Raw genomic sequence first — 25,547 nt, 5'->3', positions numbered from 1 at the left:
AACATAAAAGACAATTAAAGGAAAAATAAGAGAGAGGAAGATATAGCGGAAACAAAAAAGTAAACAAGGGTAGAGTTTTAACTGCAGCACTTTTAGGAAACTACTGGGATGCTAATGTGAGAGAAAAGGAAAGTGGATCCAATGCTTACAGCATTGGGATTTATATAGTGCAGAGCATGCAGAGAACTTAATACAATAAAATGACAGTTAGAGCAGTTAATATAAAACTGGAGTCCTCAGAATGGGTATGAAAAATGGTGCATTAGCATTTCACAGTATTTCCACCACAGCATGCTTTCAGTATTCATTTTGTAAACATCCGAAACTTGCTGCAATAAACTTACCACAATCAATGCAGCAATACAAATTAAATGTAGATTCAACTTTTTATGAAAAAGCAATTTGATTGGCCTTCAGCGGTACACTGAAAATTCCAGTTTCGTTGCGCAAAGACAGACAGAAGCTGAAATGCCTCAGTTGCATAATGAACTACCATAAGCCTTTAATACAAGCCCACAGTAGCATTTGCAGCTTGATTAACGGCTGCAGTAAAGGGTTTAGTGAAAGTTAGTTAGACAAGGAGTTGTTTTTACCCACAGAGCTAAAAACCTACGATTTACTCTCTTCTCCATTCTCCTCACATCTGCAAGGACATACAGACACACACACACGTGTGTTATGGATAGGCAGTTTTAACCAGGTGTGTGGCTAAGGATGTCAAAATCAAGTGGGTGTATTGCTAAGTGATATTGAAAGTTGTGCTGTGTTTCATGCAGGTGTGCAAAATGTGCTGCTGTTGTTTAGTTGGTGCAGTTTTTAACAGATCTTTCCTACCTGGCGCCTCCCACAGGTGATCTCCTGCCAGGGTCAAGAGGTGCTCCCATCGGTGGCTCCTCCCCCAGAGAATGACTGTCTTTGCTTAGCAACTCTGCCCCCATAGCAGCAGGCCGACTTTCATCAGACCCACCCATCTGGCCCCGGGGCTCCTCCCCCCAGAGTTTAGAACGTCTTTGGAATAGGTAGCGTGGACGGCTGGGGCCTGTGCTGGGTGGGTGTGGAAGCAGCTCACTGTCTGATGACTGTTTAAGCAGTGGGTCCCTGAGATGGGCGGGGCGACCACGCCCCACCCCAGAACGTGGTTTGCTAGCATGAGCGGAGTCTGTGCTCTCCGAAGACAAAGTGGACATGCTGGAGACTGTGGAAACAGTACTGGTTGTCTCCATATGTGGGTCTTCAACCCCAGAGTCTGCCGTAGAATCGCTTGCTTTCCCAGAGGAGGTCTTTGCAATGGATGGCCGTGATCCGCTAGGTGAAATGCTTAGAGTGGTTTTGGGTGTTTCTTTAATTAGAAGGCCATTAGCGAAGGGTTGAGGGGGCGGCACAAGGCCTATCTTCCGGAGCTCCTCTCTGGTTTCCTCATCACTGGACGAGAGCAACGCAGGGGGAAGTGTCACTGTGTAAGGCTCTGCTTCCTCCTCTGAGCTCATCGTCAGACTTCGAGCAGTCAGATTTGAGAGGGTAGGGGCAGGGGAAGGTAGAGTGGGTGGGACTGCCGGTGGGGTATGTTCTGTATCCATCAGCGCAGGTTGGACACTTTGCACGCTGGGTGGGACAAGTACCTCTTCCAGGCTTCGTCCAGACCCAGGGCTACCGCTAGTCACTTGGCTTGCCGTTTCTGTGATGCTGACTGGTTCATCTCTCCAGGAATTAGATGGAGGAGCCTCAAGAGGAGCAGGTGGTGTCGCTCCTCCTTCTGTTTCTGGCCTTTCCACTGCTCGACCTTGAGTGGGCGAAGGTGTGGGCGAAGGTGTAGGGGTGGGTGTATTCCGGCCACTAAGGGCACGTTCTCGTGCAGCCAGTGCAAGTGCTAGAGGTGAGGAAGGATCCAGAGGTCGACCTGTTAGAGGGTGTATAAAAGTGGTGCCCCCTGGTGGTGGGCCAGGGGAAAGCATTGGTGCAGGTGGAGGCAACTCGGCCAACTCATCCACAGAGTGGGACTGAGAAAGTAACGGTGTTGTTAGTGGCTCAGTTGCACCCCCTTCTACAGATAGGAAAACGCTGGGCCTGCGTCGGGCCCCTGGAGGCGTAATTCTAGCTCGCTCAGAGAGAACTTGCTGTTGGAACTGCTCTGCTCGGCTACTGTGTGGAATCCGTGACCCTCCTAAAGGAGAGGGGTCTCTACTAGTCTGAATAGCGGCTCCCTCCTCAACTGGTCCTTGTTTGACTAGCGGGCTCTTTCTACGCTGGGGCTTGGTAGGAGTATAGACTGCACTTAGACGACCTACGTTAGCATACGGATTCTCCACAGGTGGTCCACGCCTACGACCACGTTCAGGTGGAACCGCTCCAGAGGTAGGCGTTTGTGGTCTTGCAATAGGGGCAGGCTCCACTGGCAAATGGGTGGTGTCCTGAAGAATGATCATGGAGCGTGTTTTTCGCTGGCGGTCTGTTGTGACTGGGCCATGGAGTTTGGGCTCCGCCCCCGGGCGGAAGCTTGAACGGCTCTGATTGGCAGCGCGAGAAGGGGGCGGAGGTGGAAGAAAGGATGGAGGTGGCCCTGAATCTAGGAAGTAGGGAGTTGGAGGTGGTGGAGGAGCTATCTGTGGAGGGGGTGGAATACTATCTTGTCTAAAGCTGTCAGTCATCGAAGAGCTTCTCGGAAAGCGATGCTCTCCAATCAGGGCTGAGATTCTTTCATCTTCAGGAGCACCTGTAAAACAGTTCTCGGTGAGACTGTGGTTGTATTGGTTTGAACAAAGATCAAAGAAGTTAGTTGCATAAACATAGAAACCCTTACGAAAAAGAAGTTTATTCAAATGTGCTATTAGTATACTTCTTTTAAACAAAAAAATAGGAAAGTATACTTTGTCTAGTTTTTATGTACTTCTCAGAAATGGGCATTGTGTACGTCTCAGAAATATACTTAAAATGACATTTAAGTATACTTTACTTAAACTTAGAAAAAGTCTAAATATATTTGAGCTATACTTGTGCTCCTAGAATCAGTGTTTTCATTGTTATATGGTAGGGGGCGCAAGCACATATCTTTTTTACAGAATTTCCAAAAACACAAGTGAAGAAGAAACCGAAACAACAGACGCTTCCACATGTAATCTAACACGATCACCAGACATTAAACCGCATCAAAACTGTGTAATATTATGGAATACAATGTCGACCAATGAAGAGGTAATAATGACTGTCAAGCTTTGGGGTGTTGATTGACTCCATCTACATTTGGTTATCTTTTTGAATCCAATTCATAGTTCTTTTTAGCATTTTGTTCAAAATATTGTTTATTTCTTAATTTTTTATTTATGAAACTTACCAACATTCAAGTGTTTAAAAAAAGAATGCATGAAGCTAGAATAAATGTTTTTGTTTAAAGGCAGATACCCTGTTCTTTCTTTTGATGTATGTTCATATATTCATATAACAAAATACAAATTAATAAATAGGGACATAGTAGTATACTTAAAGTATGATGTAAAATTCACTTAAAGAAAAGTATACTTGCAGTATAAAACTACTAAACTAGTAGTTAACTGAGACTATACTTCAAAGTATACTAAAAATGCTACTACAAGTATTTAATTAGTAAACTATCAGTATATCTATACGTTCACTTTTAGTATAGTTGCAGTACAAGCTAAAAACTTAAAGTATACTTAAAAGTATATTTTATACACTAGAAAGTGGGCCAAGGATTATTAAAATGGTACACTTACAAGTATACTACTAGTACACTGATATTTGTATACTTAAGTAAAGTTCAAGTATATATTTAAGTATACTTTAAGTATAATTATTAAAATAAACTTTAAGTATACTACTTTTTGGTAAGGGAACTGTGTTAAGGCTTTGTCTTACAAACTAGTTTGACCAACTAGTAGTTAGCCAAGGGGTAATCAGTCTTACTTTTTAGATTAGAATTAGACAAATCTACCTTTTCCTAACTGACTATGAAAAGTTATGACCAGTCTCGATGAAAAAAAAATAGAAGACTAGCTTTTTAAGACTAGTCTAAGCAGTTTATGCAACCAGCCCCTCAGAACTCTGATGATCGTTACAGTATGTTTTAATAGCCCCTTATGTCACTGGTTTATGTTTATGAAAAGGGAGAATTCGAGAGAATGGTTGTGTATGTGCCACTGACACCTTACCAAATGACTTGGTTCTTGACATTCCCCGAGGCAGCTGCATGTGACTTTTGTCCACAGCCAGGGAACTTATTGGCAAACCCTGCCTCTCTAACAGAGACTACACACAAACAAAAACAATACATGATCAAATACTGGCCAGAATTCAGTTACTGTCAGAACAACAAACAAATCACAGATTCTGATTAATCTGCTATCAAAGAAATAATGCAGTCACAACAAATTACATTTTTTAACCTAAAGACAATATGCAATGTAAACAAAAACTGATCAGCAGCCAAATCTTTACTGACACAATTTGGCTACTGTACTATAGTGGTGATATGCACCATCTGTTGCATACAATGCATAGTATATCAGAAACTACATATTGCAATATATAACAGGGGCTCTTGTATTTTGTTTTAATTAAAACATAATTAAAACTTTTATATTATTGTAATATATTAAAAACGCGTTTAATTTTTTAAAATGATGTATAGACTCACATTGATCTCAGCCTGTGTGAAGCGGCGACTTGTTGGTCTCTGTTTCACAGTGGCTGCTCTAGAGTCTGAATCCGCAGGACGTGGCCTCATCACTACAACCGGTTCTTTGGGCGAACTCAACATCTCATCCAACTTCTCTGTGAGGGATACACACAGATGCACACAGATACAGAAACACTTAATACACATTCCTGACCAATATTCCGGTCCTTCCTCTGATCAAATCACAGTAGACCAAACACAGTCACCAAGAAAATACAAGTACACAGATCCGATGTATATAATATACGTAGACTAAAGGAACACTAAAACAAATACAGAGTCACAAAACTTCACAAAACACATACATAAGAGCTGTCTACAATCCACAAAAAGAAAAACAAACACATACACATACTCTGACTTTACAGTTTTTCGCAATCACAGGCAACAACACACAAGCCAAAAAAACAGGTTAGATAAATCCATCCATAACATCACATGCTAATCAGCATATAGAACCAGTAAAGGACATCGTCAACGTGAGACTGGTTTCATATCTTACCTCCCCTCCTTCTCCTTGACGCTTGTGGACAAGAAGGACAAATCTATAGTTCCTGATTTAGCTCATAGATTGAGTATTAGATGGTCACTTTTCGTTAGCAATGAATGAGCAAAGCTATCACTGCACAATCATTCATACTCCTTTCACTGCTGTATCATTCTCACGGAAAGAAAAGACATTAATTTGCACGTATTTCTCCATTAGTGTTCCTGGAAAAAAAGGATCCAACGTGCTATGCCCTCAAAGATAATGATAACATCTGTTTTAACTTGACTTATCTGAGACCTAGCATAACACAAGGAGGTGTGTGCATCCGTTTTTATTTGTATGAGCATCTGTCTTACCCAGCTCCTCCAGTTCTGCAGTCATGCTTTTTGAGCGCAGGGTCAGGCTGGTGCTTGGGTCTCTCTTGGGAGGTGGTGGGGCTAATTAATTATCAGAAAGAACAAGAAATGTGATATTTAAACTTTTCAGGATTCTTTCATTCTTGATGTCCAGTCAAATAAAAATAAAAATGCATGGTTTGCATGCATTAATGAAGTGAGGACAAGAACCTTTCTTGCGGATGACGTCTCCAGTGTCAGGTTTGCGCGTGACAGACACCACCTTCATTACTAGCCGACTTCCACCTTGCCGAATCAGTGATACCACCTGCCTATGTCCCACCTTTACTACGCTCACCCCATTTACCTGACAAATGTGCGGAGAATTAGAGAAAGATGTAACGCATAGCCGGTAGAAACCCAGCAGAAGCATGATGACATTCTTCAGTCTAAAAAAGTCAGCATGAAACTGAAATTCACCAAATCTATTTTCTAAATGCATGCTATTGATCTTATTGTGAATGATTCATCCATGCATGTTTCTTTTTTTTTTCTTTTTTTTAGCTTGTAATTTTTAATCAAACGGCAGACTTCTCTGGTGACGTATGAGACTTCTCAGATTAGTCAAATAATATATATATATTTTTTTGTTAATTACAATGATTAATATAGGCCAGTTTTTGAATATATGGTTTGAAAATCACTGCTTTAGCAAATAAAATGTTGTGTGTGTATAAATCAAAAGGTTTTTTAACCTCTATTAGGAAATCTCCAGTCCTTAACCCTGCCCTCCACGCCACCCCTTCCAGGTCCACAGACTCCAGGTATTGCAGGGCAGGAAAAGCAGGAGTAGGTGTGAACTCTTCTATGGGCGTCTCAGCTGACAAGAAAGGGCATTTAATTACTGCATATGTATGTGAATTTAATTCGTGCTAACATGCATGCATGTGAGTGTGTTTCAGACCTTTAGCTCCCCGAAGCACAAAGCCAAATCCTTCGCTGTCTCTCTTCTGCAACGTTGCACTTTTTTCTTCTATAACATAATCACTGTGAATTTATAGAAGTCAATAGTCAGATGTGCTGCACTGCCAGAACTCACTGTCTTCATAGATTCCCCCTCCCATACCCATAATCCCCTACACTGGCACCATATTGTATTTATTCAGGATGAAAGAGAGAGAAAGGCAGTGGTTGGAAAAGCACAATATATACACAGTGGTGTGAAAAAGTGTTGGCCCCCTTCCTGATTTTGTATTTTTTTGCATGTTTGTCACACTTTAATGTATCAGATCATCAAACAAATTTAAATATTAATCAAAGATAACACAAGTAAACACAACATGCAGTTTTTGAATGAAGTTTTTTATTATGAAGGGAGAACAAAATCCAAACCCACATGGCCCTGTGTGAAAAAGTGCTTGCCCCCTAAACCTAATAACTGGTTGGGCCACCCTTAGCAGCAACAACTGCAATCAAGCGTTTGCGATAACTTGCAATGAGTCTGTTACAGTGCTGTGGAGGAATTTTGGCCCACTCATCTGGGCAGAATTGTTGTAATTCAGCCACATTGGAGGGTTTTCAAGCATGAATCACCTTTTTAAGGTCATGCCACAGCATCTCAATAGGATTCAGGTCAGGACTTTGACTAGGCCACTCCAAAGTCTTCATTTTGTTTTTCTTCAGCCATTCAGAGGTGGATTTGCTGGTGTGTTTTGGATCATTGTCTTGCTGCAGAACCCAAGTTCGCTTCAGCTTGAGGTCACGAACAGATGGCCGGACATAGTCCTTCAGGATTTTTTGGTAGACAGCTGAATTCATGGTTCCATTTATCACAGCAAGTCTTCCAGTTCCTGAAGCAGCAAAACAGCCCCAGACCATCACACTACCACCACCATATTTTACTGCTGGTATGTTCTTTTTCTGAAATGCTGTGTTATTTTACGCCAGATGTAATGGGACACACACCTTCCAAAAAGTTCAACTTTTGTCTCGTCAGTCCACAGAGTATTTTCCCAAAAGTCTTGGGGATCATCAAGATGTTTTCTGGCAAAACTGAGACGAGCCTTTGTTCTTTTTGCTCAGCAGCGGTTTTCGTCTTTTTACATTTACATTTATGCATTTAGTAGACGCTTTTATCCAAAGCGACTTACATTACATTCAAGTTACAGTTTTTACATTTTATCAGCTCTTGCTTTCCCTGGGAATCGAACCCATGACCTTGGCGTTGCTAGTGCCATGCTCTACTATTTGAGCTACAGGAAAGCCATGTTTTTCACACAGGGCCATGAAGGGTTTTTTTTCATGAAGGGCAAACAAAATCCAAACCCACATTTAAAAACTGCATGTTGTGTTTACTTGTGTTATCTTTGATTAATATTTAAATTTGTTTGATGATCTGAAACATTAAAGTGTGACAAACATGCAAAAAAAAAAAATCTGGAAGGGGGCCAACACTTTTTCACACCACTGTGTGTGTATATATATATATATATATATATATATATACTGTTGAAGTCTAAACTTTACATGCACCTTTCAAAATTTGCAAAATGTTAATTATTTGACCAAAATAAGAGGGATCATACAAAATGCATGTTATTGTTTTGGTACTGACCTGAATAAGATATTTCACATAAAAGTCCACAAGAGAAAATAATAGTTGAATTTATAAAAATGACCCCGTTCAAAAGTTTACATACACGTGATTCTTAATACTGTGTCGTTACCTGAACGATCCAAAGTTGTTGTTTTTTTGTTTAGTGATAATTGTTCATGAGTCCCTCCCTTGTTTGTACTGAACAGTTAAACTGCCTTCTGTTCTTCAGAAAAATCCTTCAAGTCCCTCAAATTCTTTGGTTTTCCAGCATTTTTGTGTATTTGAACCCTTTCCAACAATGACTGTATGATTTTGAGATTCATCTTTTTGAGATTCACACTGAGAACTGAGGGACTCATATGCAACTGTTACAGGAGGTTCAAACGCTCACTGATGCTCCAGAAGGAAAAACCATGCATTAAGAGCCGGGGCATGAAAACTTTTTCAATTTGAAGATCAAGGTAAATTTAATTTAATTTGTCTTCTGGAAAACAAGTAAGTATCTTCTTCACGCCCCGGCTCTTAATGCTTTTCCTTCTGGAGCATCAGTGAGCGTTTGAACCTTCAGTAATAGTTGCAAATTAATCCCTCAGTTGTCCTCAGTGTGAAAAGATGAATCTCAAAATCATACAGTCATTGTTGGAAAGGGTTCAAATACACAAAAATGCTGGAAAACCAAAGAATTTGTGGGACCTGAAGGATTTTTCTGAAGAACAGCAGGCAAACAAGGGACTCATGAACAACTATCACTAAACAAAAACAAAAAAAACACTGCTTTGGATCGTTCGTTCAGGTAACAACACAGTATTAAGAATCAAGTGTATGTAAACTTTTGAAAGGGGTAATTTTATAAATTCAGCTATTTTCTCTTGTGGGCTATATGTAAACATCTTTTATGTGAAATATCTTATTCAGGTCAGTACTAAATGCATTTTGTATGATCCCTCTTATTTTGGTAAAATAATTAACATTTTGCAGATTCTGAAAGGTGTATGTAAAGTTTTGACTTCAACTGTATATATATATGGTTGAATATAATGTATACCTGTAAGAGGTAAAGTTGTCGTAGGAGCCAACAGTGTAGTGCCTGAAAAGTCTCTTGGTGCGATCCTCTCTTGTCTCTGAGAAACAGATGAGTGGGCACATCAATAACAATAAAATCTGAACATTACACTGCAGAATACTTTAAAATTTTGCTTCTGAATGTAGGTGAGGGTGTGTGTGTGCGCACTGACCAAGTCGTGGGTCATATTGTCTCATCTGGACTTCCTCTACACAGTGAGCAGGAAACCAGCCAGTTCGTCCTTTAACTGAGCCTTCCCAGAATCCACCTTCACCTATGCTTAGCACTGGTGGAGACGCGTATAAACTGTTATATGCTGTATTTTGGATTTTTAACTCATTTATGGATGTTTATTCAACTGCAGGCATTTCTTTTCCCAGATATTAAAACAAACTTTTTTCTTTTTATTTATTTATTTACTTGAAGATTACATTAAATCTGTCTTGGTAGGTACTTTTTACAAAGTCTTCATTTAGTTTACTTTTTTGAATGCCTTCAAGTATAAATATGATTTCTTTTTTTTTTTCTTTTTTTTTACCCTTTTTCCAAACCAAGACATCACAATTTTAATTATATATATATATATATATAACACTGATCATTTATAAAAGTAAATATAAAGTGAAGGGTGAAATAATTATAAACATTTCCAATTTGTGTGAAAATTATGATTATATAAATTTTTATACATATTACTTATCTACCAAGGTGACAAAGGCATCAGTGAAGAATATACTTTAGATAAAATAAGAGATGGAAAAACAAAAAACAAATCAGAAACAAAATAAATATTTTGCATAATTTCCAATCAATCTATAATTTTGGCAAATTTCTTTTTGAGCATCTATAGGGGAAAAAAGAGCTAGTTATGAATTATGAGCTTCAGCAAGACAGTCGGCATCTGTCCGGCATTTGTCCGGTAATTCATGTACACTCACCGGCCACTTTATTAGGTACACCTGTTCAATTGCTTGGTAACACAAATTGCTAATCAGCCAATCACATGGCAGCAACTCAATGCATTTAGGCATCTAGATGTGGTGAAGACGACTTGAAGTTCAAACCGAGCATCAGAATGGGGAAGAAAGGGCATTTAAGTGACTTTGAACGTGGAATGGTTGTTGGTGCCAGACGAGCTGGTCTGAGTATTTAAAAAACTGCTGATCTACTGGTATTTTCTCGCACAACCATCTCTAGGGTTTACAGAGAATGGTCCGAAAAAGAGAAAATATCCAGTGAGCGGCAGTTGTGTGGACGAAAATGCCTTGTTGATGTCAGAGGTCAGAGGAGAATGGGCAGACTGGTTAGAGATGATAGAAAGGCAACAGTAACTCAAATAACTCGTTACAACGAAGGTATGCAGAATACCATCTCTGAATGCACAATACATCGAAGCCTGAAGTAGATGGGCTACAGCAGCAGAAGACCACACCGGGTGCCGCTCCTGTCAGTTAAGAACAGGAAACGGAGGCTACAATTCGCACAGGCTCACCAAAATTGGACAATAGAAGATTGGAAAAACGTTGCCTGGTCTGATGAGTCTCGTTTTCTGCTGCGACATTCAGATGGTAGGGTCAGAATTGGCGTAAAGAACATGAAAGCATGGATCCATCCTGCCTTGTCTCAACGGTTCAGGCTGGTGGTGGTGGTGTAATGGTGTGGGGGATATTTTCTTGGCACACTTTGGGCTCCTTAGTACTAATTGAGCATCGTTTAAACGCCCCAGCCTACCTGAGTATTGTTGCTGACCATGTCCATCCCTTCATGACAGTGCACCCATCTCCTGATGGCTACTTCCAGCAAGATAATACACCATGTCACAAAGCTCAAATCATCTCAGACTGGTTTCTTGGACATGACATTGAGCTGATTTTACTCAAATGACCTCCACAGTCACCAGATCTCAATCCAATAGAGCTCATTTGGGATGTGGTGGAATGGGAGATTCGCATCATGGATGTGCAGCCGACAAATCTGCAGCAACTGCGTGATGCTATCATGTCAATATGGACCAAAATCTCTGAGGAATGTTTCCAACACCTTGTTGAATCTATGCAACGAAGAATTAAGGCAGTTCTGAAGGCAAAAGGGGGTCCAACCCGGTACTAGCAAGGTGTACCTAATAAAGTGGCCGGTGAGTGTATATTCACTACTGAACACTGTGAGTAGTAACATTCAATAGACTAGAAAATTTGTAAGTGTTTAATAAAGTCCACAGGGCCAAATGTGCCCATAGTTGAAGAAATATTCAGAATGCCACAGATTGTAGCAAACTCCAGCATAAAAATAATGTGATCTTTTTGCTGCATCGCACACAGAGGCTTGGCTGACTGACCTTTGACCCTCTCTCCTCGGTTGAGTGTGATCTCACCCTCGCCCTGTGGAGTGTGGGAGCTGACAGCGATGAAGGTTCGGCCGGGCACTGCACTGTACAGCCGTCGCTTGGGCCCTCGAGACACGGTAGGAGGACTCGGCTCTCTCTGTACAGGACTGCCAGGACTGCGGTGTGCAAACACGTGTGCAGAAATGATTAACAATCAACTCTTGAGTTAGAGATTGTCTTTTATGTCAGGTAATCAATGCTTGATTAATTATTATTATTTAATTATTTCAACTGAACTTCAATCACCATACATTTTCGTTGAATGGGAGGGGGGCAATATATATATATATATATAGGAGAAATTTCTCTTTAATACTTAAAAAACAAGGATGACTCCAAACCTGAAGTGAAGTGTAAATAAATGAATATGTAAATAATTTAAATAAAAAAAACTGAAAATAAAGCAAAACTTAAATATGACATTTCATTTTATGGAAAAGAGCAGTCTACGCATGTTGCTAAATATCTCATTTTGTGTTCAAATAGAAAACCAATATAATCATGTAGGTTTGAAGAAAACAAGGATGACTTGCACATGAGGTGTAAATAAATAAATAAAATCCAAATAATTAAATATATCTAATAAATAAAGAAAAAATGAAATAAAAAATAAATTTAAAAACTTATTTTGTGTGTGTGTGTGGGGGGGTGCAGTCTGTCATTTTGCTTAATATCTCATTTTGAGTTAGAAAAATGGAAAAAGCAAAAAAATTAAAATATTCATATTGCCTTGGAGAAATCTCTCTTTATTACTCTACAAATCAAGGATGATTCCACACCTAAAGTGAAATGTAAATAAATTAATAAAATGTAAATATTTGAAATAAAAAAAATGTATATAATTAAAGCGAAACTGAAATAAAAATTAAACTTAATTTTACGGTAAAGAGCAGTCTGGGTATTTTGTTAAATAATCTCATTTTGTGTTCAAATAGAAAAAGCAAAAAAGAAAATATCACATTGGTCTAATGAAACCTCTGTTTAATATAAATCAAGGACAGCTCTGCACCTGAGGTGTCCTCCTGAGCGGGTGTGTCTCCTGAGGCTGCGTGTGTGAGTGTGAGGGTAAATGAATATGTAAATAATTTAAATAAAAAAAACTGAAAATAAAGCAAAACTTAAATATGACATTTCATTTTATGGAAAAGAGCAGTCTAGGCATGTTGCTAAATATCTCATTTTGTGTTCAAATAGAAAACCAATATAATCATGTAGGTTTGAAGAAAACAAGGATGACTTGCACATGAGGTGTAAATAAATAAATAAAATCCAAATAATTAAATATATCTAATAAATAAAGAAAAAATGAAATAAAAAATAAATTTAAAAACTTATTTTTAAACTTATCACATTGGTCTAATGAAACCTCTGTTTAATATAAATCAAGGACAGCTCTGCACCTGAGGTGTCCTCCTGAGCGGGTGTGTCTCCTGAGGCTGCGTGTGTGAGTGTGAGCAGCCTGGGGGCTGTGCTGGGACGAGGTGGTGTCGTCGGGCTCCAGCGGGGGTAGGCTGCGAAGTGAGGGGGCTGGAGAGGGAGCTGGCAGACTCTCATCTAGAGCATTATCACTGGCCGATCGCAGTAGAGAGCGACGTGGGGATATGCAGACCGCACGCCGCCGAGACGAATAAGAAGGGGTCTCCCTGAAAGGCACTTTTACAGGAAGACGGCGTCACATAAATAGTTATGCATACTTTACATAAAAACACACAGAGCCTAGTGATATTTATATTGCTGTAGTCAATTTGATTTCCATGCTTGTAATATAAAACCTTGTAAATTTGTGGAAGATATCAGACATGCACATAACAAAAGATTCACACCACACACACCAATTATGGAAAAGGAAATATGTATTTGTGCTGTAACACAATTTGGCTCTTATTGCTGCACATTATATTTATTTAAAGTGCATTTTATCTTTAAACATATATATATTTACATCCAATAACCATTTGGAAATTGCAGTCCTTTTAATATCCAGTTGTTTAATATCCTGCTGTGTTATTCAAACAAAGCAACTTTTTAAAAGCGCCACAGAAACTGAGCTTTTTCTTCCATCCCAAGTTGATTTTTCCAGGAAATTGTATTTTAATACATACCTGGATCAAATTCAACTACGGTGTAGTTACCTAAATCATCAAAAAATCATGCAGAAACATTAAATGACCCGCTAGACAAGAATGACCACTGTAATGGATTCTCGAATAATCTTGTCAGTTGTGAATAAAACCCATTTTCGCCTGTCGAATGGATCAAGAACACTCTCCAGGAGGCTGGTATAGATATGTCCAATCTATCATGAAGAAAAAGACTAGCAGAACAGATTAACCTGTATCAGGCTGAGATAGAGAGGAATCACTCATAACCTGAAGACTAGCACCCCATCTGTTAACCACGGTGTTAGAATGGCTTAAGATGTGTATGGCTGCTGTTATATGTAGTACGTGAAATTAATTTTGATTGAAATACTCAGGTGGAGGTCATGTATAGGCTGCAAGTCCTTGATGGTTCATGGTTTACGGATGTAAATATCATAAAGTCAGACTTTAAAGGGGTCATATCAAACTTCAAAAACATACTCTGTTACTATCGTAACCTTGGTTCCCTGAGATATGGGAACGAGTACTGCGTCGTAAGATGCTTGTATGGGAAAAAATAATTTTTTCCTCCTCACTGAAGCCTTTTCAATCGCACAGTGAAACTGCATGCCCATTGGTTCGTAGGGAACCGAGGTTACGATAGTAACTGAGTACGTTCCATGTCGATATTTCACTCGTACTGCGTCGTAAGACACTTGTATGGGAACCAGTACAATCAAGCCGTGCTATGATGGGGAACGACTCAAACCGTAACTCCCATGGGAGGGCCCAGGAGAGTTAAAATTACACCAAGCACAGGCTGTGCCACCAGGGTCAACCATGGCCTGGGTGTCATCCCAAAAGTAGACACTTAGTGCCCATAATATGGACCTTCCAAGAGAAGGAGGGACTTGAGCACAGTTGGTCAAGTGAACCCCAGAGATAGCTTATCTAGCCGAAAGCGGCGAACTTAAGCAGAAAGGACTCTGACCTGCAAGGCGGGGATGTTCAGGTTGTAAAACCTCATAAATGTGGACAGCGAGGACCAGCCGGCCGCCTCACAAATTTGACAGGCACGGCACACTGCTAGCATCTTTAGGCAGTTGATGTGCAGACCCGTTTCCTTTTCAGACCAAAGACCGAAGGTTGGCTTGCCCTCGCACAGCGCTCCCCAACCCTTGTTGGAAGCGTCTGTCATGACAACCTTCCTTCTTTGCGCCGTGTCTAAGATCACGCCTCGCTTCAGCCAGAGGGGGTCCCTCCAATGGTTCAGGGCTGATACACAGGCCCGAGTCACCATTATGCGATGGCGACGTGACGCCAAGCCGCAGATGGAACCCTCTGCTTCAGCCAGAACTGGATGGGTCGCATGTGAAGCAGACCCAAACGAAGCACTGGCGATGCTGCTGCCATAAGGCCCAGCATTCTCTGGAAAGCCTTGAGCGAGTGGACGGTCCCTGCCTTGAAGGAGGCCGCACGGCGCTGAATAGTCATGACTCGTTCCGCTGAGACAGTTGCTGTCATCTGCACCGAGTCGATCACTGTTCCCAGGAACGACACTCGTTGGCTGGGTAACAGTGTGCTCTTGGCAAAGTTGACCCTGAGCCCCAGGCAATCTAAGTGGCTGAGGAGGAGGGTCTTGTGCGACGTTGAAACTGCCTCTGACTGGGCCAGAATGAGCCAGTCGTCGAGGTAGTTGAGGATGCGGATTACCATCTGTCATAGAGGGGAGAGAGCCGCATCCATGCATCGTATAAAGTGCGGGGAGCCAGGGATAACCCAAAAGGGAGGACCTTGTATTGGTATGCCACCCCCTCGAATGCGAATCTCAAGAATCATCTGTGATGGGGGGCTACCTGGATGTGAAAGTACGTGTCTTTCAAATATGAACCAGTCCCCTGGGCATATTTGTGAGAGGATCTGCTTCAAAGCGATCATCCTGAACGACCTTTTTACCAGGGTGTGATTCAGGAGTCTGAGATCTAGAATGGGTCGCAGGCCACCGTCTTTTTTGGGGACGAGGAAGTAGCGCCTGTAGAAGCCTGACTCGCTCTGAGCTGGAGGAACGATTTCTATGGCTCCCTTTACCAGCAGATTCATCACCTCTGCGCGTAGGACTTGAGCGTCTTTGCTGCGCACTGTAGTGGCGGAAGCGCGATGGTCTTCGAGCAAATTGGAGTGAATAACCTCGTTTTATCGTAGCCATCACCCACTCTGACACACCGGGGATGGCCTGCCAGGCCTCGGCCCGTGTGGCAAGAGGTTGAATCGGCTCTAAAGACTGGCTGCATAAGGGCAGGACGCTAAAGGTAGGCAGAAGAGGATATTTGCTCTCTTTTTGAAAATGTATGTGTTTTATTTTGTCCGCTATCACAGCAGTCGGACAACTTCCCTCTGCACCCAGCGTTGAGCGGGGTGGCAAGAGGCACATTAGAGACTGTTTGCGGGGTGGTCCAGCAGTAGCGAGACTCGAGCACCTCCTCTTTCTGCCTGGCTGTTCAGGAGGACTTCTGAGGCGCCAGATCCAAGGCGATCTTGGGCCGGGGTCCTTGGCGCTTCGGGAAGGGGTAACGTCTCACCGAGCGGGAACGTCCTCTATCCTGCGGTCCTTCGGGGGCCGGGGTTCAGGAGTGGCTGAAGCTGTCTTGGCGGGCTGCTGAGTCGTTGCAGGCTTGGGGCAACCAGCAGCAGCAGAAGAGCTGGAGCGTTTCGGGAGGAAGTGTCGCATCGCCTGAGACGACTTCTGAGCCTCCGTAAATTGCTCTGCAAAGCCCTCCACAGCCGACCCGAACAGGCTGTTGGCTGAGACTGGAGCATCGAGGAATGGGACCTTATCCTTCATCTCCGTCAGCATGAGCCACAGATGGTGTTCCAACACCACCAGGCTGGACATAGACCGCCCGATGGCCTGGGCGGTGGCTTTAGTGGCGCGCAGGGCCAGGTCCGTTGCACTCCTCAGGTCCCTGAGTAAAGCTGCATCAAGACCGGCCTCCTCGCTGGCGAGCATCTTGGCCTGAAAGACCTGGAGAACCGCCATCGAGTGCAGCGCCAAAGCCGCTTGTCCAGCCGCCGAGAAGGCGCATCCAGTGAGTGCAGATGTGGCTCTGCACGGCTTGGACGGATGGTTCGCCCTCGCCTTCCATCCGATCGCCGTGGACGGGCAGAGATGTGCGGCCACGGACTCATCCAGAGGGGGCAGGTGCTCGTATCCCTTCTCTTCGGCGCCGTCAACGGAGGTGAGGGCGGAGGAAGCAGAAGATCTGATGCGAGATGAGTAGGGGGTGCCACGATTTAGTGAGCTCGTCATGGACTTCTGGAAAGAAGGGGTACGAGCGCTGGCGGGGGGCTTGTTGGCGCCCCGGGAGAAACCACTCATCCAACCTGCCTTAGTCATGATACGAACGAGCTCCTCATCCATTCTGGGTCTGGCGCTGCAAGAAGACGCCGGTAAGAGGGCGGGGCGACTGAGCCGACGTGAGCTCGCAAGTCTCCGGCCACTCAAGGCCTCTGCCCCGCTGTTTCTTCCTCGCAGGTCCCTGGGAGGATGAAGACGGGAGGGCGCGAGGGGCGGAGTCACTTTCTGAAAAGAAAGCTATCCACGAGCGCAGAGAGGCAAGACTGAACGACTCGCAGTGCGAGCAGTCAGTCCCGCTGAGCGTGGGACTTCCCCAAGCATGACACGCACTCAGCATGACTGTCATCAGCCTGCACATCTTACAATGACGGCCTGGTATTTGCAACAACGCCGATGCTCTTTTAGTGATTTGCCGGATGGAGGCAGGGGATAGACCGGGAAGCAGGAAGCTGCAGGGGGTCCAATCCAGCTGCGAGGCGTTTCAACGGCGAAGTCGTGTGAGCAAAGCGTCAGCGAAGAGTCAGCGAGGAAGAAGCTTCGTCGCTGAAGAGAAGAAATCTGAGTTGCGGCGGCGAAGCGGCCGCTTATATAGCCAGAAGCCCCCCATTTTGGCTCATCACCGCTTATCACCATTGGTTCGATTTTATAGCACTGCACGAACCAATGGACGTGCAGTTTCACTGTGTGACTAAAAAGGCTTCAGTGAAGAGGAAAAAATTATTTTTTCCCATACAAGCGTCTTACGATGCAGTACAAGTGAAATATCACAGGGAACCTAAAACATACGAAACAAAGTAATTTATTTTTTCATCCACCTTCATAATTAAATGTGCCATTTTGCTACTGTACCTTTAACACTTCAAAAACGTAAATGCTCTTTATAGGTGATGTTGATTTGCAGGTTTTGTGTTAATATACACTTGTTTATAGCTTTAAAAACGACTTGCAGAATCAGTAAGATATTTCGAATTTTTAATGAGAAATAATAATTAAAACAGATAATAAAAATTATACTACTACTAATTATTATTACAAGGAGTGGGCGATATGATCAAAATCTTATATCACGATATGAGTCATTTTATTTGATGGTAACGATATATATCACAATATACTTATTTTTGCTTCAAGATATCTAAATGTTTGATAAATTTCATAATTCTTGTCACCAGTGTCAATATCACAAAAAAACTAGTCAAAAATAGTCTAAAAAACAAACCTCAAGCTCACTGAAGACAAGTCAGCAATTAAATTAGAATAAGCAAATAATTACAAACAATAGGACAAATACATAAGAAATGCTTCATACATTGTATTAAGTAATCAAAGGTATAAAAGACTGCATATTCTTCACTGTGTTAATTCAAACAGATAATACAAATAAAAAATGAAGAATAAATAAATACGAGAAAAATTATACATTTTTATATAACAACCCTTGGTTCTTAATAACGTGTGCTGCCTCCTTAAATATCAGTGTTTGCTTATATAGTCTTTTGTGATAGTTGTGAATGAGTCGCCGGTTTGTCCCTGTCCCTGTTCTATACTAAATCCATTCAGGTACAGTAAATTCTTGGTTTCCCAGCATGCTCTGAGCAACTGTGTTTGAGAGCTCAAACATGTAATAAGGTATTGAGTGACTGTGTGAGTCATGCACAACTAAGTGACAGACACTGATGCTCGAGGAGGCAATACACAATGCAGTTACTGTCTTGAGAAATATATTTAAATGTTACTATAAATAAATAAAAAATCAAAATGCTATTTTATTCTCCTTATTTTTATACATTCTGCAAAAAAACCTTATAAACAATAGCAAAATGTTAACTTATGAATGCAACTGTATCTGATTTATATGAGAGATTTTGCAGTTCGGTTTCGCTAAATGGCCTTTTTAGATTGGGGAGGACAGTTTTGAGTTTTTTCAGTTTTGAAAAATACAGCAAGTTTTAGTATACTGAATGAAATTTGATTTCTCATGATATGACCACTTTAAACACACAATTTTATGTTAAAGCTGCAAGTGTATGGAGCCACGACCTGTGGGGTTAAAAAAAAAAACACACAAATTGGGTGTGAAGCAAGGATTTGCACTGGCGAGTTAATCAAATCCATCATGAAGATCAGCACGTGAAACACACTCAGATTACACAAAAATTACAAACAGATGACTCACAGATTACATCACACAGAGCATGACTGAGATTTACAAAGAGAAAAAATTTACATAAATCATAAAGGGATTAGCCCACATACACTAGTATGACATACTACAAATACATCACTTATTGAAAAGTCAGAGCGCTGATAGGAACAGTATCTAGATCTGACTGCCTGAAATAATATATATATTTTTATCATGCATTTATGGATTGTTTTGACACAGGCTGTGATAAAGTTGCTAGATTCACGCTGCTTCGTATGATCAAACGCTCTTATGTTGTCATTTCTGCTTTTACTCTGAAAGGAGCACTTGTGCTTCATCCACTAGACTAAATAATAAATCGAGGTTTTATCTGAAATGATACCCAATAATGGGTTTGAATTAGAGTGAACTGATTTAATCTATTCTAGACAACCCATGAAAACCTATTATGGTGTTGTGGTGCCGAGTAAATAGACCCAAGATTCAAGGCCTGATGCTTCAAGCAATTCCAACTAAATCCTGATCAACTCACCAACATCTGAGGTTTTATGAATCTTGACGATTTCTGCCAGGTCAAAGTTCCCTGCGATGATAGCAACCTACGAGAAAAAAATTATGCAACATAATTTAAGGAATAGGAAAGGAACTAGATCTGATCCAAAACATCTCAGAGATGTTTTATACCTGAAATGCTGTTTGGTTGTTGTAGTTCTTGATTTCTTTATTTGCTCCTCGAAACAGGAGAACTCTAGCACAGCCTTCCTGTAGATTTGGCAGAGAGAATAAAGAAAAAGGGGGTGAGTGCAAGAGAAAACATTAGAGGAGATTACAGTTATAACACTCTGTTTGTTTTATATGTGATTTGATGCCCAGCTGAGTTTAATAACTATATACAATAGCAGTCAAATAACAGCATATGGCTTACTGCGACGTATGTACAGTTGAGCATCAGTGAGCGTTTGAATCTTCTGTAATAGTTGCATATGAGTCCCTCAGTTGTCCTCAGTGTAGAAAGATGGATCTCAAAATCATACAGTCATTGTTGGAAAGGGTTCAAATTCACAAAAAAATCATTTGTGGGACCTGAAGGATTTTTCTGAAGAACAGCAGGCAGTTTAACTGTTCAGGACAAACAAGGGACTCATGAACAACTATCACTAAACAAAAAAAACACTGCTTTGGATCGTTCAGGTAACGACACAGTATTAAGAATCAAGTGTATGTAAACTTTTGAAAGGGGTAATTTTTATAAATCCAACTATTATTTTCTCTTGTGGATTATATGTAAACATCTTTTATGTGAAATATCTTATTGAGGTCAGCACTAAATAAATTATAACATGCATTTTGTATGATCCCTCTTATTTTGGTAGTAATGTTGTAAACAGTGAAGTTCAATCAAATTTATTCTTGCAATAGAAAATATAGTTAGTTTCAACCTTCATGTACCAAAATATATTTCAAAAGTATTTCAGGGGCAAGAAAATACATATCCAGTCTCACAGTAGCCTACATTAAGGTTAAATGCAAATGTGGATAGAATGAGTCAAATTGGTGGAAATGGACAGATGAACTACAAACCAAAAAACATCAAAATTGTTGTAAACATGGACACTATTTATTCAAACTGATGCATTTATATTTTTTTACATTACAAAATTAATGTTTTAGTCTGACTGAAATTGAACTCGTGCATGTTAATGTACTTGAAAGATGACAGATGATGTTAAAAAAACTGCAGTTAATATCACTTCAGGTTCATTTGTCACAGCAGCACAGGATACTGGAGTGCTGTATTTACGGTATTCCACTCAGTTGGCTATAGTTACATTTCACACATTTTGACACATGTAGCAGGTCATCCGCATATTTTATGCATGGGTGTACATTACAAAAATGCACAAAAATGCATACTACATACCGCATAGTGTTTACTTAAAAATTGAGAAAGCATATCTGATGGAGTTGAGAATGGAGAATGTGTGTATATGTATTTGTGGGTGTGCGTACCTGGTTGTAGAGGGCACACAGGTGTAGTGCTGTGTTTCCTGAGGCATTCTGAGTGCTCATCTCCGCTCCATAGAATAACAGGTGCTCAAGGTGCTGCACGTTTCCATGACGACAAGCCTATGGTACAAAAACATACATACACACACACACACACACGTGCGCACGCTCAGATCACCCACTGCTGCAGGTGTAGCAAACAATAAAAAAAGGATATATTTAGTCTCGCGGGAGAATGAAACTTTAAGCTACGGGAGATTTTCTTCCCTTTTACGTTTAATGAGAGAGTTCTGAGCATCAGACGTTACCTGATGGATCTCCTGCCAGCCGTTCTCATCGCTGTAGCCCAGCTGGGCATGATCGTACAACAGCAGCTCACAGCAGTACGGATCTCCCCCAACCATGGCACTGTGATAGAGGGGGGTGAGCCCACGACTGTCCTTATAGTCTGGAGATGCCCCCAGATCCAACAATGTCTGCAGATAGCACACGAAATATGACGGACATATGTGCACAGACTCCCAACAGCTTGTGATGAGTTGTATAAGGATGAGTCTTTCTTTGGATTGTGCGTGTGGGAGGGAAAGTGCATCAACTCACAGTCAATGCTACATGGTTGTGCGTTTGGACCGCTTTGTGCAGCGCTGTCAGGCCGTCTCTGGTTCTGAAGTCCAGATGGGCTCCTCCGCTCCTCAACACCTTAATCAGATCGGCACAAGAGTCCAGCTGGGCCACGAGAGTGAGAGGAGATTCTGGAAACATCGCACATGCAGAGATGATTAAAAATGCTAAATGTCAAATCCGTTTCAGTGAATAAATGATTGGCTCATTTTGTCGAATGTCCTTGCTGATTAGCATTGTCCTAAATTTACATTCATTAAAGCATGCTAATCAAGGCAAACTTTAAAGCAATAGTTCACCTGTTTTTCATGCCAAATTAAAATACATGTTGTTCCAAGCCTGTATTATTTTGTTTACGCCATGAAACCAAAATGTGATGTTTGGCAAAATGTCCAATTTGCTCTTTTCCACACATTAAAAGTAGAAAAAGCACCCTAAAAGTATCATAAAAGTAGGTTGTATGATTACTCAAATTATATAATAGCTTTATGTGAGGAACAGAACAACATTTATACTATTACTCAATGATAATCTTTGCCAAGACTTTCACCCAGTCTTGTTCAAAATGGCACATATGTATTGTACAAAGTTTGAATTCAGATTCATAAAATCATATATTCTGTATAGGTATCTCTATCAGGGGCAAGGAAGGCAGTGCCTCCCCAAAATATTAGATGAGAAAAAAATGCAGTACAAAAATAAAACAACACCACTATGACAAAATATAACATTAAAAAGTATATAAATCACATGTTTTTCTAAAGAAACACTGTCCAACAGCGACAAAAGCAGGTAAAGTTACAGCAGGAGTCCGCATCTTTCTGGCCTCCCCTGAGCACACTGATTTTTAACAGACCCCCTAAAGGGTGCCGTGAGTTTAGTGGGGGGCATTGAGAATGATTGGGGGAAAGCCACCTGAGAGAAGGCAATGCCTACATTGCAATATGATTGAATATGACTGGCTATGTTCGACTGTGACTGGTTCATGCGATAAATCCCACGTCTTGTTTATGCGCATTTTCAAATCTGTCTGAATGAACAATATAATGGCATCCATGGGAAGACTAATAAAAAAGTAAGTAAACAACTCACACACTTAGATATAACCACTCTGATATATCAAAATAAGACTTGAAATGGCCTGGAAACATGATCTGTGGGAGTTTTTAGTGAGTAATCAGCTTGGTGAAATTTTAAGGAAAATTTCTGTCTGTGACCATATTATTTACGGAGCTATGATGACTGATGAGCCAAAAAAAATTATATATTTAATAGTAGACTATTCAGCAGAATAGCTGAACATAAATTTGTAAATAAAAAATATTGTTTAAATTGTTACTGCCTTGAGTTATTTTAGAATAAATGTAAAATGCTTAAAAACACTAACTTGATGAGATTCATACTGGGCTATAATAAATTAAATATTGATTACATTGTTGATGTAAAATAGAAATGTTTTTTTGTTTTTTGTTTTGTTTTTTCTGATGGAAAGTAAGTACTCACCCCCACTCTCAGCATCATGAAAGTTGGGATCCAGCCCTTTCTCCAGGAACCTGCAGACCTTGTCCACACACCTTTGTTGAACATACTCCATAAACTTCTTTAGATTGGCCTGGAAGCAACAGAAATGAGTAAAATACAAGGAAGTGACATACTACATTCACAACAGAAAGTTGCCTAGACCATTATTTTTTATTCAGAAATCGTGTTTTTGGGGCAAATGAAGCACATACAAAGAAATTAGCCAAGTGGTTAGAGATTATTCACTTATATTTAAATAAGTCTTAAAGATATAGTATCAGAACAGTCTGTACAATTCTAAGAGTCCAAAAATAGTCATGCAACATTCAATTTTATTTTTGCTGCAAGAAACCTTGACTAGCATAATTGGACTTGACTTCTACAATTTTGCTAAACTGAACCGCACGCCCTCTCCAAACCCATTTCCAGACATGTTAGAAAATGCAATATTAGCAAAATTGAATGCACTAAATGATTCAAAGACAGAGAGCGTTTCTAATTAGCTTTTTTTTTTAATTTGGCTAAAAAAAGCGTGGGTTGCTCCCATGACTCTATTTAGCATTTTAACCCCCGGTTTCACAGACAAGCCTTAGGGCTAGTCCCAGACTAAAATGCATGTTTGAGCTGTCTCAGCTGAAAAGTATCTTGCTCTGACATATCTTAAAGGATGTCAGTATCATTGTTCTGTCTCAAGATGCACACCTGTAATGTTTTCTTCTAAGGCATCTTTATAAAAGCTGCTTAAATATCTTAATTTAACTAAGGCCTAGTCCTGGCTTAAGCTAAGCCCTGTCTGTGAAACCGGGCCATAGAGTCTAGAACTGTCACAGAGAAACATGCAATTTTCTCAAGACCAAAACAAATAGCTTACAGCATGTTTTAGATAAAGTTTTTTTTTTATGGAAAAGATTCAGCATTTAGAACAACAGCTTTGTGTATAAAATTATATACTACTGTTCAAAAATTGAGTTGGTAAGATATTTTAATGTTCCTGAAAGAAGTTTCCTAAGATCAACAAGGATGCATTTACAGTTGTGGTCAGAATTATTGGCACCCTTGGTAAATATGATCAAAGAAGGCTGTGAAAACTAATCTGCATTGTTAATCCTTCTGATCTTTTATTAAAAAAAAATCGCAAAAATCTAACCTTTCATTGGAGAATAAGAATTTAAAATGGGAGGATATATCATTATGAAATAAATGTTTTTCTCTAATACCCTTTGGCCACAATTAATGGCACCTTTTTATTCAATACTTTTTGAAACCTCCATTTGCCAGTTTAACAGCTCTAAATTTTCTCCTATAATGCCTGATGAGGTTAGAGAACACCTGACCAGGGATCAGAGACCATTCCTTCATCCAGAATCACTCCAGATCCTTCAGATTCACAGCTCCATGACGATTCCAGATTCCAGCTCCTTCTTCTCTTCAGTTCACCTCACTCATTTTCTACAGGGTTCAGGTCAGAGGACTGGAATGGCCAGCAGAAGCTTGGTTTTGTGCTCAGTGACCCATTTTTGTGTTGTTTTTGGGGTTTGTGTTTGGATTATTGTCCGGTTGGAAGATCCAAACATGGCCCATTATAAGATTTCTAACAGAGTCAGTCACTTATTGATTTTTTTATTTGTTGGTATTTGATAGAATCCATGACGCCATGTGTCTAAACAAGATGTCCAGGACCTCCAGCAGAAATATAGGCCCACAACATAAAAAATACAGCAGTATATTTCATTGTACACATGGGGTACTTTTTATTCCTATGTTCACCAAACCCATCTTGAGTGTTTGCTGCAAAAAAGCTATTTTTTTTGTGTCATCTGACCATAGAAGCCAGTCCCCATTTGAAGTTCCAGTCGTGTCTGATAACTGAATATGCTGGAGTTTGTTTTTGGATGAGCGAGGAGAATTTTTCTTGAAACCCTCCCAAACAACATGTGCTGATGTAGGGGCTGTTTGACAATTTATTTTAAGGTTTTCTGACCCGTAACTCAAACTTTCTCTACAACTCTCCAGCTGTGGTGCTTGAAGAGTCTTTGGCCACTCAAGCTCTCCTCCTCACCGTGCATTAGAACGATATAGACACGTCATCTTCCAGGCAGATTCATAACATTTTCTGTTGATTGGAAATTCTTAATTATTGCCCTGATGGTGGAAATGGGAATTTTCACTGCTCTAGCTCTTTCCTTAAAGCCACTTCACTAATTTGTGAAGCTCAATTATCTTTTGCTGCACATCAGAAATATATTCTTTGGTTTTTCT

At 40.6% G+C, this 25,547-nt stretch overlaps 1 protein-coding gene across 2 annotated transcripts in view; it reads right to left on the bottom strand.

Moving 5' to 3' along the window:
- Positions 1–25,547, bottom strand: part of LOC306861467 (SH3 and multiple ankyrin repeat domains protein 3-like) — a gene marked incomplete at its 5' end in the record, with an annotated part of 32,215 nt that overhangs the window by 2,868 nt on the left and 3,800 nt on the right. The window contains 18 exons of one of the 2 annotated variants that reach the window (XM_079403721.1): positions 598–643; positions 835–2,710; positions 4,164–4,260; positions 4,649–4,785; positions 5,537–5,617; positions 5,747–5,882; positions 6,271–6,395; positions 6,480–6,562; positions 9,157–9,232; positions 9,347–9,460; positions 11,510–11,673; positions 12,958–13,210; positions 19,672–19,738; positions 19,824–19,901; positions 21,150–21,266; positions 21,455–21,622; positions 21,747–21,898; positions 23,271–23,379. In XM_079403721.1, the coding sequence (XP_079259847.1) occupies positions 610–643; positions 835–2,710; positions 4,164–4,260; positions 4,649–4,785; positions 5,537–5,617; positions 5,747–5,882; positions 6,271–6,395; positions 6,480–6,562; positions 9,157–9,232; positions 9,347–9,460; positions 11,510–11,673; positions 12,958–13,210; positions 19,672–19,738; positions 19,824–19,901; positions 21,150–21,266; positions 21,455–21,622; positions 21,747–21,898; positions 23,271–23,379 (3,867 nt within the window). In that variant the 3' untranslated portion in view covers positions 598–609. The remainder of the gene's footprint in view (positions 1–597; positions 644–834; positions 2,711–4,163; positions 4,261–4,648; positions 4,786–5,536; positions 5,618–5,746; positions 5,883–6,270; positions 6,396–6,479; positions 6,563–9,156; positions 9,233–9,346; positions 9,461–11,509; positions 11,674–12,957; positions 13,211–19,671; positions 19,739–19,823; positions 19,902–21,149; positions 21,267–21,454; positions 21,623–21,746; positions 21,899–23,270; positions 23,380–25,547) is intronic. The other variant, XM_079403720.1, reaches the window with a different exon arrangement.

This window comes from Barbus barbus (genome assembly GCF_936440315.1).
Source record: "Barbus barbus genome assembly, chromosome: 42".
Classification (NCBI taxonomy): domain Eukaryota; kingdom Metazoa; phylum Chordata; class Actinopteri; order Cypriniformes; family Cyprinidae; genus Barbus; species Barbus barbus.
This window is presented reverse-complemented; position numbering and strand designations above follow the sequence as displayed.